A 19,282-nucleotide genomic window follows, 5' to 3' on the forward strand; every position below is an offset into this window, starting at 1 on the left:
AGGGCCAAGTTCCAGGCTTTTTATGGCTTTGGCTCTCGATCGCGGATATGTGACCTCAAATAGAGTTTTGCTTTCTCAAATCCGTAGCAATCCAATTTGCTGCGATCACTATCGTTAAATGTTTCACTTAGGCTTAACGTGAGACTTTAGGAGGAAGATTTCTCTGCAGATGCTTTTGCCACTGCCACTGGTTTTTATTTTTATTTGTTGTTTTACAGATGTTATATAATCCATTTTTACCAGGACTTATTTAGGTGTAATCATTAATTAACCCTTCGGTTGTCATGCACATTTGTGTGTGTGTGTGTGTGTGTGTGTGTATATAATATACATACACAGTATATACGGTATGTATATATATATATATATATATATATAGTATATATATAACTATCAACTATGTATGTGTGTATATAACTTATTTCATTGTATTTTATGCAATGAAAACAAAGAACAGTTGAAAAAAATCCTAATTGCACTAAATTAAATAATATTTTTACACTTAAAATTATTTGTTCTCAAGTGATTTGTATCTTGATTTTCCTTATATTATATTTACACATCAAGTATGCTTGTAAATCAAGTAGGCTATACATCAAGTATGTCTATATACAGTGTGTATATATATATATATATATATATATATATATATATATATATATATATATATATATATATATATATATATATATATATATATATATATATATATTAGAAATCTAATGGTTCATATTTTTATGATGGATTGATTTTAAGGTCAAATGTCGAGGTCTAGGACAGCATATGGTATAATATAAAATAGTAATTATAACTGCCCTTTTTCCCCTCTTGCACAAGGTGTATTTACGCATACTGATAGACAAAAGAACACAATCCACATACGAATGACAAACGTTGTTTCTTTCAGGAGTGGCAGAACTCGATACAGAAGAACGCTGGCCTGGCTTTCATTGAGCTTATCAACGAGGGAAGGTAAAGTCTCATGTCTGCTCCTGAAACACCATCACCAGCTCACAGATCACTGTAGCTTATGTCACTTCAAACTGGTTATCTGGTGCTGGTCTGTTCGGTTGACGGGTTACCATGGCATCACTGATAACAAGGAATGGGACCAGATTAGCCCCTAAGCCTCTCGTCCCGGTAGTGTGGCCACAGTTTGTGTGAGTTAGTGGTTGAACAGAGTGTAAAATGCGCTGAGATAAGCATGTTGAGAGTGGGTGGTTGTATAAACCCTCTGACATACCTCTTGTCTAGAATGTGTACATCATGTTAACAGTCTCGTTTTCAGTCTTTCTCTGTTTTTTATTTATTTATACAGAATGCTGCTTTTCTTAAGTCTTTGAGAAAGATTGTGTATGTGTGTGTGTGTCCATGTGTTTGTCAGGTTTAGGCTTTCGTTGTTGTCGAGCTGATCCAGGGTGGATCAGCCTGCACACCCATCTGCTGACCCATCTGTACACACACACACACACACACACACACACACACACACACACACACACACACACACACACACACACACACACACACACACACACACACACACACACATTCAGACAATCAGGCTGAGTCAGCAGAGATAGTCGCTGTCCAGGGTGCTGGCACATCAGTCTTTCACCCTCTCTACCTGTCTGTCTATCTGTCTCTCGGTCTGTCTGTGTCACTGGCCCTCATTCCAAATCCCACCTCAGTGGATGTAGTGCAACAGTAATCGTCTGAAGAAACTTTCATTTACTTCATAGTGATTTACAAAAAAATAAGGAATTGATTTAACTGATTTAAATATGTCTTTTGCCAAGTTTTGGCTCTTTTGGCAGAGGCCGTTCCTCAGACTAAGTGAGCACAAGAGACTTAAAGGGGTGTTTAATTATGATTTCACTTTTTCTAACTTTAGTTAGTGTGTAATGTTGCTGTTTGAGCATAAACAACATCTGCAAAGTTACAACACTTAAAGTTCAAAGCAAAGGAAGATATTTGCTTTTAAAGAAATCCTTTTTTAAGGACTACAACAATCGGCTGGTAGAGACTACACGACATTCCTCCCGGGTTAATGACATCACCAACTCTAGATATTACATAAACCCCGCCTCCGGGAATGCAATTTATAGATTATCATGACAGAATATATGCGAATCAATGAGTAGAAGATAACTGCACACAAGCTACATAAATTCATCAACTAACTTTTCAGAAATGTCCTGTTGCTTCTACATGTTGTCACTTCTTCTTGAGTCTCTCTATTTTTATCTGACTCCGGTTTGAACATAAAAGGCTAAAAGTTTTTGAAATGTTCAATGTGTGTCTGTGTGAGGTAAAAGGACACAAGCTCTTGAAGCTCCTGTGCCGGGAGCCGCTGCTCATTTGCATTTAAAGGGACAGACACAAAAACGGTGCGTTTTTGCTCAACCCTCAAAAAGTGACAACTTTAACATGCTATATAAAAATATCTGTGGGGTATTTTGAGCTAAAATTTCACATACACACCCTGGGGACATCAGAGATTTATTTTACATCTTGTGAAAAGGGCATTATACCACCCCTTTAAAAAAAAACACTTTTTGACCTTTAAACTGTAGTGTGTAAAGTATTTTTAATTGTTGAAATATGTTTACAAAAATAAAACCAATGAAAATGCAAAATACAGTATATTATGATACATTATTTGAAACATAAATCACTTAACCCAAGAGCTGATGTTAGGTCTGTCTTTAAAGGATTGTATGAAAGAAAAAAAGAAAAAATCTCTGGACAGAATGAAGGTGTTTTTTTCCCTTCAGAAACCTACAGTTACGCTCTATATAAGCAATGGATAGTTTATTTGAACTATTTAATGAGACTAATGTTGTGTTTGGCCTCTTGGAACGTCTGCTTATGTTCTAATAATAAACTGTATTACAAGTTTTAAAGTACTGTGTAAAACTAAGCACGTGGAGTTAGTTCTGAATTAAATGCAGGAACGTTCAGCCTTGCAGTGTTTATGCAGCAGTTTATTTGTGATTCATTTTGGTAGGGCATCTGTGATTTATGAACCACACCATGTCACAGTTTGGGATGCATGTGGCCCCCGTGCCACTTATTTGGAGCCCCTGTTCTGTTTCACTCGCACCAACATATAAGTCACCAAGCTCACAACAGTTTCTGCCTTTTGAAACACTAGATAATACTAAATGCGTTGCTGTGGATTTTTTAACACACTCTTCATACCTTATAACCTCTTATCCAGTACTGGAGAAATAAAGTCATGCCCTAGATTCAATTTTTCTACTGTTATTATGCTGGGAATAAGGTTGTTTACTATTTTTCCCCACTCCAAATGTTATTTATTGCTTGTCAACACTAAAAGAAGAATGCACATTTGAATGCCGTACCAGATTGAAGCCCCTCTGCGGGATGGGGAGGAGAAATGATGCTCAGTATTATGTTCCACAGAAAGGTTCTTAAATTAAAACAAAGCTGACATAACGATGTGTAAAATGACAATTAACACAAAGTAACCTATAGATCCCATAAAAGATGAACGATTGCAATTTCTACAAGGGCATAATTGATTGTGTGTGTATATGTGTACTTTATGCGTGTTTGGAGACTGACTAAATGTCATTATTTAAATTCCCATTCCTCTTTTTGTCTTCATTCTAGACTCCTTTGTCATGCCATGAAGGATCATATCGTTCGAGTGGCCAATGAAGCTGAGTTTATCCTCAACAGACAGCGAGCCGAGGACGTCCACAAGCATGCAGAGTTTGAGGTAGAGAATCATTTTAAACCAAAAGCACATGCATACACATTTTATAGATCCATTTTATAGATCCCTTACAGGACTTAGATATTTGATGTTGTAATATGACTCAGTATATTAACTACCAGCCTGAATTGAGTAGCTGGATCTTCTAACACAAACCAGATTATAATCAATCCCAGAACAGAACACTAATCCCGCACCGAATCCATACGAAACATGGATAATCTACAATAAAATCTGTTTTCGAGAATCAGATACAGCACGAGAGAGGAAATCTCTAGTAAAGCCATCAGTGGGGGTGGCCCATAATCCTTTGCTCATGCCTTCTAAAGGGGATTAATCCACATATATTAGCTCAGTAGAGAGAAATTTAATAACCATTCCCTAAATTATATGTAAGCACCCTCTGAAAAGTAAGGATTTTTTTTTAGAGATTGTATTCATGTCTCATTTTAAACTATTATGTTTTTCTATCAAGAGACAGAAAATAGTCTTTACATTAGTCTGTTAAAGGGACTATATTCAAGAATTTCCATGTATTAATCGCTTTTTTATTGTCAATTTGTGAACCGCTTGTAACGAAACTTAAAAAAACAAGACCTTCCCCGACCTCCGACAGTAAATCGTCTTTGAAAGCACGTAGAATGATTTTTATGTGAAGGACTTTTCGCCATGAAATTCAAATGGATGTGACATTTACACACACTCCTGAGAGACTCTCTTCCGTTCTATGTGAATATCTAAATGTATTCATGAAAATATAGTGTACTTTTACCAAAGAGAGAAAATGGTGTCCATTAATAGCATGCTTTAGCCTTTAGTTCACAACATAATGCAGCCTTGTGTACATCATAACTTAAACGCAATATATTAAATGTGAAGATTAATGTTACATTAACTACTTAGAATATCATATCGGCCTATCTGTGCTATTCTGACAGTGATGCAGTGGGTGCTGCAAATGTAAATCAAGGTTCAGCAACACTTACTGTTGAATCATGGATCTATGATATGAAGCTCTGAAGGCCCGTGCATGATCAGTATGAGGGATTCACACACTCTTTCTCAGAAACGCACTAGTACGTGCAGTGATGGAGTGATGAGTTTCTTATCTGGAACGCACAGCCTGTCTGAGACGGTTGTTTTATATACTGCTCTTGAGGATCCTTGACCTACTAGATAAAGCGCAGCGGGCGCTAGATATGCGATGTCACCAGCTAACGGGAGATGTTGTCTTGCCTCTCAAAATGTCGTCTCGCCTCTTCTGGGTCTTCCTCTTCTTTATTACCTCCGTCTGCAGATTGAAGATTTTGTAAGCAGATTAGATATTTTTACAATTAAGCTGGTGTCACTTTCAACCCTCATATCCTCCCTTGAAGTGATAAATAACGTTTGATATTTGTCAGCGTGGCGCACAGTAAGGCGAGATGACACCGGGAGATTGAGTTATCGGCCGTTTGAAGAATATGTCGAGGTATAGTATCTGACAGAATTCAAATATAAGGAAGGAAATTCAATTACTTTGTCGCGCCCCTCCTCCTTGTTCCCCTGCACCCCACCAGCTTGTGTTAGCAAATTAGATTTTGAATATTAGCCAGAGATCCCCCCTGGGGTCCACGTGGGAAGACAATCTTATTGTAGCGGAGAAGATAAAGTCTGCTGGCTGCTTCACGTCACCCTTAGTCTGGGAGGCCTTTTAGTCTCAGTGCTTTTTATTGTGCCTGTTTTAAGATTATGTCTGTGTACAAAGTCAACTTTAAAGGGGGAAGTGCTACAATTTATGTTAAAGTTATGGATGACATTCTTGGTTCTTAAAGGGACAGTTCACCCAAAAATGGAAATGAGTAATTCCAAACCTTTCTTTCTTCTGCAGAACACTGTTTGTGTCCTTTATAATGAAAGTCAATAAGGGTCTTAAAGCAACACTGGACCTCATTGACTTTTGTTGTATGGACAAAAATAACACTGATACTTTCTTTATAATGGGCCCTATTTTAACGATCTAAGCGCACTGTCTAAAGCACACGGCGCAGGTGCAGTAAGGGCGTGTCCAACCACAAAAATGGTCGGCGCGCATGGTCTAAAAGTGTTGTCCCTATTCTGTTAATGAGGAATGGGTGTGTTTTGGGCATAAAATGCAAAAATTGCTATTTACATGGCGGGATTTGCAAGCGGAAAGACAACGCGTCTCCAGAGCACAAACGGATCTGTTCGTGCGCGAGGTTAAAGCACGCAAGCAGACCATCTACGGGACAAGCCGGATTCCACCATATCTTTATGTACACAACATACATTTTTTACATTGTAATCCTTTTATTTTTAATATTTGTCTAGTTTGTGTGCTGCTGCGCGTCCCTGTCTGTTTAATAAGCAGAGTGTCCGCGCGTTGTGGACCCGCCTATAGGCGCATATTACTTTAAATAACAAAAAAAAAAATACTGGGCCATTGACTAAAGACTTCAGTTGCCTCAAAATAGCAACGCACCATCAATGCGCCTGAACACACCTCGTTTTCAGACCGGCATGCCCATGGGCACACACATGGGCGCACATGCATTTGCTATTTAAACAACGTGGCGCAGGATGTGAAAATGATAACTGCGTCGGGCTGAAACTAGCAAAAAACACTTGTGCTGCATTGCACCGCATGTATGATAGGGCCCAATATCTTATTTTGTGTCCTGCAGAACAAAGAAAGTCATGCAGGTTTGGAACGTAGTGGAGGGTGAGTAAATGATGACAGGATTTTCAGGACTATCCCTCAGTCTCATTCTTTGTTTCAGTATGCTGATTCATTGTGGCAGAGATGTTAATCTCTCTCTCTTTCTTTCATCCATATTTTGGTCAGTCTAACTGCGCACAGTATGCGGCAGACAGGAAGGAAGAGGAGACGATGTGTGATCACCTCATCAGTGCTGCCAAACACCGTGATCATGTGACAGCCAATCAGCTGAAACAGAAGATCCTCAACATCCTCACCAATAAGCACGGAGCGTGGGGCACAGTAGCACAGAGGTACAGCTTTGTGCACGTGTGGGGGTGTTTCTTCAACTATGGGCACTCTTAGGCCTGTTTGTTAAAAAACAACAACATATTTTTATGATTTGTTATAAAAAAAAAAAATCTTTTGTCAAATCAGCTAATAATTTATGTGGCTCAGATAACTTAATATTTTGAGTTTCTGTTGATTAAACCAATCTTCTTCATTGTATGAACTCAATTATTTTAATTTCACTGAACTTATCAATTGAATGCAACCAGGTTACTCACTTTTTTTAAGCTAAACCAACAATAATTTTTTTACAGTGTAGAGTTTTCTAAATAAACTCTAAACCATTTTTCACACTATGACTTGTTTGTTTAATTTAGTCTGCCTACAAACTTCCATGTGTATATACATACACTACCATTCAGAAGTTTAGGGTTGGTAAGATTTTCTAATGTTTTTGAAAGAAGTCTCTTGTGCTCACCAAAGCTGCATTTATTTGATCAAAATACAGTAAAAACAGTAATATTGCTGTTTAAATAAATATATTGTGTAAAATAAAAGAGAAATGCATGGTGAAAAGTTTGCAAGATGTGACCCTCACATATCAAAAAAGAAAAGAAAATGATTGTAATCTGTCCCTTTAATAAAAACTCAATCCCTGAGAGTCTGAGACATAAATCTGCTGTAGTTGAAGAAACACCTGCGGATGTAAGTGTGTGTGTGTATTTGTGTATGTGTATAGCTTGTATCCTGTTGGTGGTATGTGTATGGTCTTTTTAGGGGCGAGTATTACACTATTACCTCTGTGACACAAACACACACAGCCAGGCCTTTTATGTGACTCCTATTTAATGTCATTTTCTTGCTCTCCAACCAGGTCAGTCTACAGGTCAGCAAACTCAATTACCACACCAGGCCACTGAATCCTCAGAGACAGATCACTGGTGGTCTGTGTGTGTGTGTGTGTGTGTGTGTGTGTGTGTGTGTGTGTGTGTGTGTGTGTGTGTGTGTGTGTGTGTGTGTGTGTGTTGTGTGTGTGTGTGTGTGTGAATCGCTCCCTCTCAGTGTCACATTGGAGCACCTGGCAGTTGTTACGGTGGTCTCAAGGGTCCTGTTAAAAAAATACTGACTTGAGTTCCGTTTCCCACCGAACACACAAACAGACCGAATATAATCCAAGATCTAGAGACACAATTCTGTACAAAGTGACAGTTTCAACTCAACATCATGAGCAAGAAGGAAGTTAAGAAACAACAACCATAGCTCACAACAATTTGGAATGTGGTAAAGTAATACTTTAAATATAATACTTTTAATACAATTACAATACTTTCTCCTAACCCAGTTCAATATGCTGAGACAACTATAAATAAGCCGTTTGTGTCTCAACCAATGAGGAGTTTGGGGTGGGACTATCTGCTTGTTTGACCAATGACAGTCATTTTTGAAAACAATCATTAATTTAGCAATTCCTCTTGGTGACAGGGCCAGCAATTAATATAGTGCTTATTGTTATTTATGTGTCTTTTAATTGTAATGTGTGTGTGTTTTTTTTTCTTTCTACTTTATCATATACGTAAAGCACTTTGAATTTCTGGTGTTTAAAATGTGCTTTAACCTTGACTTACCTTACAACATGAAGACATACACTACAAAAGTGTACTACTTAAGATTTACTTAAGATTACTTGTCCAGTTAAAATCTAAAAATACCTCCAAACATCTTTAATGCCATTACATTTTTCATATGTTTTAAGCAATTTAAAAATGTGTGAACACACATGACACATTTGCATTAAATATACAATAAAAGTTTTATATAAAAATATTTATATGATCACTGGATTGAGATTCTCTCTGCCAACATTGGCTGTTAGCCAAAAGACCCACTTACAAACATGTGTACACAAACACACACAGTCCAAGCACAATTACTTATTTGCCTTCCAAATTGGCTCGATTTGCAGAAACAGTGGCTGTGGGTTTCTTATTAAATTTGTCAAATCCACTGCAGATGGTTGAATGTCCACGATGGCATCATGTTTACACACTCCAATAAGAAACATCAGCTTGAACTGTGTGAGTAGAAATAGAGAACATAGCTCAGCTGCTTTCACTGATTGTACTTCTGTTATCAGTTTTGATGAATCCAAAGATTCTAGACGTCCCATAATTGCATCTGTCAGAACTCGTTTTTTTGACATGATGTGAGACACAGAGCCTTACATTAGCGGTGCTGTAACTGCACTGTGTCACATTCATAGCTAAATATGTATGTAGGTTGTCCTAGTTTTATTTTAAGTCTGTGTTTAGACCACATATTTTATGTCCCGTGTGCTTACAGTATGAAAGAAAATATATAACTCACTGCAGTTTGTTCTAATGTTTGATGTAGTTTTCCTTGTTTTATAGCCTTTTGTATTTGTTTTTTCACTATTATATTTTTTGTTATTTTGATTTTAAAAAAAATTGTTTAAGTATTGTTGAGTTTGATTCATTATAGTTGTATGTGGTTTTCGCAGATTGATTAATTATTTTTTTATTTTTGTTAATTTATTTATTGTGGATCTGACTACCGGTATGTTAGATTGTGAGTTCCATGTTCATATATTTGTCATATATCTATCTATCTATATATATATATACGTGTGTGTGTATATATATATATATATATATATATATATATATATATATATATATGTGTGTGTGTGTGTGTGTGTGTGTGTGTGTGTTTAAATTCATTAATTTGCATTTATTAACCTTTTTAGTTAATACTTCTTTTTTTATTAATAGTCGTGAAAATCCTTCATAAATGACAGTAGTCTGACCATTTTCTGAATATAATATATACTAATATAATATAATTGTGGTATAAATTCTCTCAAATGCTGCCTTAAAATCATAGCCTCAAAGTCCTCCATGCCATAATAATGAAGTGCATCTAACACCAACTACAAAACATACTAAAAATCTATATACGGTGAATTGGCTGAACGTCTCTGCCACCATTCAGACTTATTCAAATATTTATGAAAACCACCTGGAAGGCATAACATTTGCATTGAGACAAAAGGTTATTGAGCTGGGGCGCATTGTAAATGGTCCCACAAAACTTCCAACAAATTCAAATTTAATGGTAACCTGCTGGAGAAGAAAAATGATGCAATATGTTCATGAGCTCAAGGCGTTGTTACAGCTGAGCAGCTTAGTCTTATTCAATGCTACATTAACTTTCCCATTTATGCAGCTTCTGTAAAATAGAAAGCCTGCGGTGTTCTGAAGCATGCGTGTGTGTGTGTGTGTGTGTGTGTGTGTGTGTGTGTGTGTGTGTACTTTGCATATGTGTGTGTTAGCATGTCCGCCTGGACATTTATTTGTATTAGTGTGTTTGTATGTGTCTTTAAGCATGAACGCACTCCGATTGGTTTTCTCCTTTTACTTTGTGCTGCAGCCCAGGGACACATGAAAAATGATCGAAATAATGTTTTCACGTTTAGGCTTCTGAAAACACAAATGTTCCCATGATCCTTTGGAGCACCGCTTTGATTTTCGCCATTATTTTCTGTGCGGTGCAACTGGAAATGCTTTTGTATTTTAACAAACCATACCAGAGAAGCAGTTGTGCACATTATTAAATAAATAAATGTTCTCCGTCGTGTAAAATTGAATAATCCGTCATGGATGACGCAAAGATGCAACGCTGCATTGTGATTCTTCAATAGCTGCATGAGCTGAAAGCCAAATAACCAACTCCAACCCAGGAATCTTCAGTTCGATCATACTTTATGCTTGCCTGATGATGAATGTCCCCTGTATTGAGTCGGCATCAGAAAATCAATACTTCTCAAATTGAAACAGTATAGGATTGTATTGATCTGTGCTGCTAAATCAGAAGGAGAAGGCTTTGATAGGACGTTGCCAGACAGCTCTGAGCCCAGTAATGACACACTATCAATTTTGGCTTTACACTGATAAATCAAGTCGAAAATTGGATGTCAGATTTTTTCTTCTTCTCGCTTTCCTCTGAGGGAGTTATTTTCCTTTCCCTCTCCTGTTGACCTCCGACCTCCACCAGTGAATTATAAAGTTCAGTCGTGTCAAAAGCGAGAAGACGTCAGCGTCGGGATTAATGATGGAAAAGAAATCTATGAAATTGAAAAGTCATGGAGCCATTTATTTGCATGTCACTGGTCTGTTACCCAGCTCTCTAATTCTCATGTCATATTTGGAGGCAACCTAGGTCATAATCAATTAACTAGATCACAAATCTTTGACCTTTTCTCTGTGTAATCCCGTATTAAGTTCATTATTTTATCCGTACTCATTAATAGAAAGAAATACTTTTTATTGGATATTTTAAAATGTGTGTTTCACACTTTAAAATGTGCGTAATTTATGTTCTATCCAAGTTGTTTTCAATTCAGTTTTGTTATTATGCCACTCGCAATCCTCCATTATCATATCCATAGTAAATAAATAGCACAGAAATCACACTTTTTTAAAAGAAAACACATTACTTCATTGTGTTGCATTACGTTGCTATCTTCGGGAAGTGGAGTCAAATTATAATGCGTTTTTCTTTTTAATCCAAGTTGTACAAGTAGTTTGGTGGTATGCTAATGAAAACTTAGCCATTGTCTGTATAAATTCTCATGCTAGCTGTGCAAAACGCACTCGGTCTCAGCACTCTTCCCAAGCATCATGTCACACTGAATAAAGCTGACGTCCACCGATTTCCGATCAGCATTTTTTGCCATGCAATGGCGCGTAGCTGACTGTGCTAGGTGTCCAATAATACTTCTTCTTAGCGTCCGTTTCCTGGAGTTTAAAGTAGCTTGAAACAGTCGTTCAGCTGCTAATTGCTTCAAAATGGCTGTCCGTGACAAAAAAAATGTAACGTCTGCGGTCACAGTGGACAGGCGTCCCGGTGTTGCGTCCGTGCCCTTTGTCAACGTCAGCGCTACAGCGGACAGCTGATGGAGGACCAGCATACCTGGACCACCTCAGACCTTAACTTAACCTGACTTGTGTATTGATTGTCAACACTTTCTCTTGTATAATTATTTTTTTTTTTTTTTTTTTTGACTGTAAGGAGGGAGATGAAGAAAAAAGACAGTGTCAAGAGATGGAGAGTAGTGGCATGTATTGATTTGTTGGAGGTGGAGAATGAGGGAGGCACCATTTCCCTTGAATAACTGTGCGCGTGGTCTCTTGTTTGATGGATGGCAGCAGTCCCGTACTGGATAATAACTTGGTGATAGAATGGAGCCTTCCAGTTACATATGGCTTGGTTAAGTAGTCTCACTGGGAGTGGTTGAAAGGTTATCAAATCTAATAGCAGCAATTGAAGGGAAATATATACTGCTCTTATGGGGTTTAGACCCCCCTAAAATTGGGATTTTTGGTCTTATAGGTCTAAATAAAATATCAACTGTGATCAAGTCACACCATGTGCATGTATGAATTACAGGAAATAAAGAGACGTCACTATTTACTCAACCTCATTCCAAATCCGAATGATTTGATTTTTCCAGTATGGAACACCAAAGGCAAATTTTAATATTTTTTTCTTTAAGAAGTTTGACCTGATTAAAGACACTATTGTCTTCTGTTGAGCTGCTTCACATCAGAATTTCAATTTGTCTCATATTTGCATCATTGATTATTTTCCTGTTTATCACTGTGAAGCTTCTTTAAAACAATATGTCTTGTATAAAGTGCTATATAAATAAAGGTGACTTGACATCAGTCAAACTCCCATAAGAACCATAAAAGTAGGTTCTAAATTTATTTTATTTTATTTTATTTTGTTGTACCCTACTTGTGTCAAAAACCTACTTCTGTGAACCCTAAACTTTTTAAGTCAGGCCATTACTCGCATGATCCTTCAGAAATTGTCACATGATCCTTCTGTTTTGTGGAAACTGTGATACATTTAATGCAGGATTCGTTGATGAATAGAAATTTCAAAAGAACGAACATGTCCATTTTTGGACCCTGAGAGCCTTGGTTACTATGAATTGTCACTGTATGGAGTCCATGTATTAATCGTCTGTCTTAATCTTAAAAAAATGTCCTTTGGTGTTCCACTGGGGGAAAAAAAGAGAATGTGTGAATAATGACTGAATTTTCATTCATCTGCCAATCTATAGTATTTCTTTAAACTAATTAGGGAAATCAGGAGAGAACAGTGAATGTGATTCAAATGATCTTTCAAATGACTTTGAATTTGAAGACTGATGGAGAAGATATTGAAACAACTCTTAAACACACCTTTCCCCGAATGACTTTCATTGTTGTGTCTAGCCTTGAAATAAAGTCCTCTATGCTAGTTTCCACTGAAGCTTCCTTTGTTGCAAAAAAGTTTGGTAAGCTGAAGACCTGTGGCCACCATTTGCAAGCTAGAACCTTTCGCAACGATTCTTTCACTCTCAAACCCCTCCGATTGTTTTTGACCTACACAAAGTCACTTCCCCTTAGGCATGCTTAACCTCAAAGGCTGTGCTAATTATCTCTGGGAAGAGGGCCGTTGGAACGATCGTCAATTTCAACAGAAAAAAGAGTTTTCCCACTCTGTTGGCTTTGTCTTTGATGAGAGATGGACGGTTCGCCGAAACGGGCGAGAAGGGACGCCTGACCTGTACTAGAACTCTGTCTCTCACCCAGGCAGCCGCGTCGGTCTTCATCCAAAGCAGTGACCCGCAGTGCAGGCCTTGCCAGTCTTCAGCCAAAGAGCTTTTTATGTGTCTGCTCAAGTATTTTAGTTTGGTTCAGCTACATAATGAAGGCTTTTCCTCAACGGAAAAATACTCTGTCCTGTAATTTGATTGGGTTCTGGACTATCACATAGTCCAGAAGTTTGTCACGTTTCAAAGATTCTAAAGAACATTTAATCAGAAATAAAAACATACACTAAAAAATAAAGGTTCTTTATTGGCTTTTACGGTTCCATGAAGAAAATTTCTTTCATTAAATAAATGGTTCTTTATAGTGGAAAACAGTTCTTTAAATGATTATAATGTTCTTCAAACAATGAAAAAAAAAAAGTTCACTAAAAGGTTCTTTAGGGAACCAATAATGCATCGTTGTGAAAACACCGTTTTACAACCTTTATTTTTAAGACTGCTACTTGCATCATACATAAATGTGTAACTTGAAGGATGAGACTTGAATAAATGCCTGGATAGTCTGAAGTGTTTATGTATGGTTTGGCTTTGATTTAGATATACACCGTTTGGAAGAAATGAAAGCCAGGACAAAGACGAAAAGTTCAAGCTTGAGAATATATTCAGAGACGATCTGTTTACCAAAAGCTGTTTTTTTAAATATTGCATGGCATCCTTTTTTGAGGCTTTTGCAGTTACCTCAAGCGTAAATCATTTCCATCTGAGGTGCAATTCCATGAGGAATACTGATTCAAATAAATATCGTAAAAGCATATTAAATTATCTCCATCTTGGAATGGATTTTGGCTGTCAAACCCAAAAGATCAAGCTATATTAGTTTGAAGTAGTGCTACATTTTAAACAGACGTATGCGACGGGAATAGAGAGAGCATGTCTTGGCTTAACTTCATTGAAAGTGTTGAGCGTGTGTTTTGTGTCATGGACATGAAGAATGGCAGCCGTAACGTCACAGAGTCAGTGTGGCACTGAGGAAAGCCAGGCAACCCCCAAAATAGAAACCAGTCGCTGATTACTGCTATTTTACTAATTATGTTCCATTTATGTCCCCAATGGATGCATTTAATGAGAACATAATGGTGCCTTATTGAATTTCCCTGCCATTCTCTCATGTGCCACAACAAGAGACTATCTGTAGTGATGTGATTTCCAGATAATCATCAATGGCCTCAGTGACCGTGATCATGACTTTATTCTTCTCTTGAGCTGTCAATTAAACATGTTCATTTAATGTTCATTTAGTGTCCCAGCCAAAGGCATCATTCTGCATGGGCTCCTTAAACCAATGAATTAAAAACAGCACATGCAGACAAACTGACTGACTCTAAATGAATTGCTGTGGATTGTATGCTATATACAGTAATATAGAAATAAACTAGTGACTTATAAAGACACTATCAGTGTTTTATCTGCCACAAAAATCTGGAAATCGGGACTTTTCTCAACAAATAAATATTAATATTTGCAATAAAATGTGATTAATTCAAAATATTTGGCATATCGTAATTAAGATAATTTAACTTAACTTTATTAAATGTAATTTAAAGGAGTCCTATTATGTCTTTTCACTTTTTCATCTTAAGTTTGTGTGTGTTGTTGCTGTTTGAGCATAAAAAGATCTGTAAGGTTACAAAGTCCACACCATAAGGAGATTATTTAACAGAATTCACTTTCCAAGAACTATATCGAACGGCTCGGTTGTCCTGCAATGCGTTTTTTTACGGGCTTTGTGAAGTCACAATGTTACTCATTTAAATAATCCCCGCCCACGGAATATGCAAAAAAGCGGACGAGGCCTGGTTGAGCTGCTGTTTTATCCACCCCTTTTCCCAAAACTCATTTGTTTGACATTCCTGAGGCTGACGATCTTAGAGTGGTTAAAATTGATTTTAAACACTGTTCTTGAATATTATAACCGCAGCGTTTATCTGTGTGCTTCACATTTTACGGAGAACAGCTGCCAGAACCCCAATGCACGATACGCACAAAAGCTTCTCCTGAAATGGAGAACTTTTCAATTTGTCAGGACAATCTGTTGTTTGTGGATCACAACTTGTAAGTATGTATTATTATTTGTAGTTGCGTTTTCTATATTAACAGTTCCAATATAAGCTCACCTGCTAGCCAACATTTGTGTTGATTTAGTGTATATATCATTATATATCATTGCTGATATAGTGATAAATTGTGTATAACATTGGGGTCTAAAATGTATAAGAAAAAAGAAAAGAAAAAAACATACCATTCTGAAACGTCCTGTGAAATCCGTGCTTGCAAAGTCCGTGCATGAAATCGGTTCTGGACGATCCTCTTTTTTGTTAACATTGTCAGGGTCTGAATCGGGCTTGAATCGGTTTGAAATTGCCGCCATGCTTAATATTTACTGTAGAGTAGAACTCGCAGGAATGGAGGGGCGGGACATTTCCTGAACAAGCGCTAAGCGCTGCCAATCACAACACACTGGGCCAACTATCCAATCACAGCACATTTCATATTTCGGAAGGAGGGTTTTCAAAGAAACAGGAAATAAACGTTACGTTCAGGCGACTGGGGAGAGAGGAGCTGTAATAATGTAAAATATGTGAAAAATAATGAACAATCAAGCATAAAATCATATTTTAGTACACCCCAAAAACAAAATCAAGACTAAAAGGGCATAATAGAGCCCCATTACAAATAATTGTTATTTTTATTTTATTTTATTGTATTTTATTTTATTTTATTTTATTTTATTAAAAGACCTATTTTTTCTCATTTTGTGTAATGCTAGTTTTTACAGAAATAAATCCACAAACACATGCAGTATAAAAAGGACTATATGTATACACACAAATGACGGATGGATGGATGGATGGATGGATGGATGGATGGATGGATGGATGGATGGATGGATGGATGGATGGATGGATGGATGGATGGATGGATGGATGGATGGATGGATAGACAGACAGACAAACACACACACACACACACACACACACACACACACACTGTAGGCCTTTCCACAGTGCCTGCAAACAAGTCTTATTTGTTTAATAATATCTGTTTTATACTGTTCACAGTGTCAAGTGATGAAATCAGATTCAGTTGTTCAGACAGTCGGTTGCCATAGTGATGTAGAGTCAGCACAATGGCTGGAGACTTTCTTCTACTAAACTGAGCAACTGTCATTGTGGAAAGTGTAGAAAATGTTGCCTTTGCTCATGTCCGTCCACAAAATAAGTGCTTGAGACATTACTGTATTAATGCATTCTTGCACATACTGTATCCAAAACCACTTGTACATTAACATTTATTCAAATATTTACTACATAGCAAATGCAACCACACAGGGAAAGAGACACTACTGCACACTGTGTATGAATTCATGTCCCAAAGGCCAAATAATAATATTATTATTTGACAGTTTTGAAATAATTTCAAACCACATTTTTTTTTTTAGATTGAGATTGGGATTCCATGCGTTTATTTGTTGATGTATTTTTTGTCTGTTAGAACAATGCCGAATTCAAAAAGGCTCCACTCCGAAGACTCGGGCTCTATTAGACCAAAGAGACTCAGAGGTGGTCAAAACAGCTGTCTACTTAGAAACAGTTGCACCCCTGAATCCTCCCACTTAAATGAATCTTTGGAGATGTACAATGAAGGTCTGCTTGCTTTGACCGTTCAAGCCCTGCGGAGCAGCACGGTAACAGGGTAATCCATCTCATGAACCAGCATCCCATAATCCCCCACAATACCAGTGTAAAAGCCCAATATATCATATCTGCAGCTGGGCTTTCCAACTAAAAAAAAAAGAACATAGCTATATATATTGTATTTTAAGATTAAATTGTTATCCTTTCCTTTATTTCCCATTTTGCCATTTTATACTGAATCATGGCTGTCAAATTTTTACAGCCTTTCACAAACAACACATGCCCCGTGGACACAAGAGTCCTAAATCTTGTTCTCACTCGCTGAGAGTGTTTTTAATGTGTGGTAGAGAGAGGGGGATACGCACAATTTTAATACCAGTCTTTTGTGATGCATTTAGAAAAAAAATAAGACCCAAAGCAGTAGTAAATAATGACTGGCATGCTGGTCGGCTGATAGTTTTGGTTATCAGTGCAGGGAAATTAGCTTTTAAAATGCAGTTGGAAATCCATTTGGGTGATTGATGGGCGATGTGACTAATAAATTTGAGCCGCTTTCGAGGAGGGCCGACCCTCCACCATCCTTTATGGCTGTCATCATGAGCCGCACGATTGGTAAAGTCGAGCGTGTCGGAAGCTAATTCCAGTGAGTGATTGCCATTCAGATGAAACGGCTATCAGGATCCACTCTTTAGTGAGAAGACCAGCACAAATATAGTCTTTCCTTTTTAAAATCTAAAACAATTAAGTAGCCTATTACTGTTTTTATTCTCCAATAAAGACTCCTGGACAACAGCGCTAACAGCTAATAGTGATATTTATACAACAAGTGCTGATATCACATCAAAGAGACTTTTTACTGAACTTGTCCTAAATTACATACTGTGTACTTATATATGCACTGTGTACTCAACTGTCTAGTGTATGGATTGTATAAGGTTATTTTGACTTCCCTTCTGCTATGTAAGGAAATCTGTGACTGTTGAGTGCATGAAATGTCCATTTTGGAAAAATGCTAAGCTCAGGGAATGAATATAGACCATAGACCATCAGCTGGTCCCACCTCTTTAATATTGTTAATGGTCAGCTGATGCAAAATGTTTTGCAGATGTTTCCCCTTTTTACCCTTACATGGCTTCATCCCATTTAAATAACAAATGCATACCGCCCTTAGTCTGTGCATTAGTGGTGGGGATTTGTCAGTGACTATTTAAATGAAAGTTACATTGTTACGTCAGTAGATGGCGACAAGTGATTATCATGAGCATTTGAATCATTCACTCAACCGTTTAGTTTAAAACAAAGACTATAGAATAACACAAGACTTGTCACATTGTTTTGAATGGGGAAAAGTGGCAGAACAAGTCCCGTCTTCTAAATAAGAGCCAATCGGCGATTGGTAAAGTCGTCGCTTCACTGCAGCTGCCGTTAGAAGCTCCGGTTCCTACAGAAACAGTCAGACGCGCGCTTCAACTGCACATGCTCATTAGCTTGATCCAGCCTGAAAAATGTCATTTTCTGTCATTATTTGAGCGTTTAGAACTAAAATTTATGAGACAGTTGTTGTCAGATTTTCATTGGTATTTTCAAATATTAAACTTAATCGTAAGCTCGGCGAACTGTTTTGGAGAATTTGAGGTTTCCCCATTCAAAGAGAAGCTAATTGCATGCCCGAGAGGCGCTTCAAAGATGGCCGCCGAGTGAAATGACTCCTCTTAAAGGGACTTTGGTTTAAAACACTGATTCATCCAGGAATGAACAAGTGGCTGTCTATTAGTGAGTTAGTGAATCGTTCATTCGGCCGATTTATTCTGTATCAGTGAACAAAACTAATTTGTCGGGTTGTTCTGCGACGCGAAACAAGTTGCTTGCTTTTCTGTTTTTCTGCACTAGACATATTTGACTGCTCACATCTTTTGCAGCAACTCTAAAAACATGCCGCTCAAGTTATACACATATACCTTTTGCTTTTGAAAAGGACTGCTGTAACCGGTTTAATGGGCCTAAATAAATTGTTAAAAGTATACAGTATACATCCACAATCTCCCTGTGGAAAGACCCATCTTTTGAGCTGGACCACCCTGGGTGAGGAAACTCACGTCATGGCACTTTTGGCACTGACTAAATCCGGCTCTATATGTTGACCGCAGGGTTTAACGTATCACTGGACCCCCGTCCAATCCTGCGGAAACCACCGCCAAAGTAAAAGCATATGCTTTAGGGGAAAGAGAGGG

At 37.5% G+C, this 19,282-nt stretch overlaps 1 protein-coding gene across 2 annotated transcripts in view; it reads left to right on the forward strand.

Moving 5' to 3' along the window:
- Positions 1–19,282, forward strand: part of nbeab (neurobeachin b) — a gene marked incomplete at its 5' end in the record, with an annotated part of 258,401 nt that overhangs the window by 146,087 nt on the left and 93,032 nt on the right. For both annotated transcript variants that reach the window (XM_079608909.1, XM_079608908.1), the window contains 3 exons: positions 908–972; positions 3,640–3,748; positions 6,591–6,757. In XM_079608909.1, coding sequence (XP_079465035.1) covers positions 908–972; positions 3,640–3,748; positions 6,591–6,757 — 341 coding nt within the window. The remainder of the gene's footprint in view (positions 1–907; positions 973–3,639; positions 3,749–6,590; positions 6,758–19,282) is intronic.

This window comes from Phoxinus phoxinus, assembly GCF_949152265.1.
Source record: "Phoxinus phoxinus genome assembly, chromosome: 4".
NCBI classification, from domain to species: domain Eukaryota; kingdom Metazoa; phylum Chordata; class Actinopteri; order Cypriniformes; family Leuciscidae; genus Phoxinus; species Phoxinus phoxinus.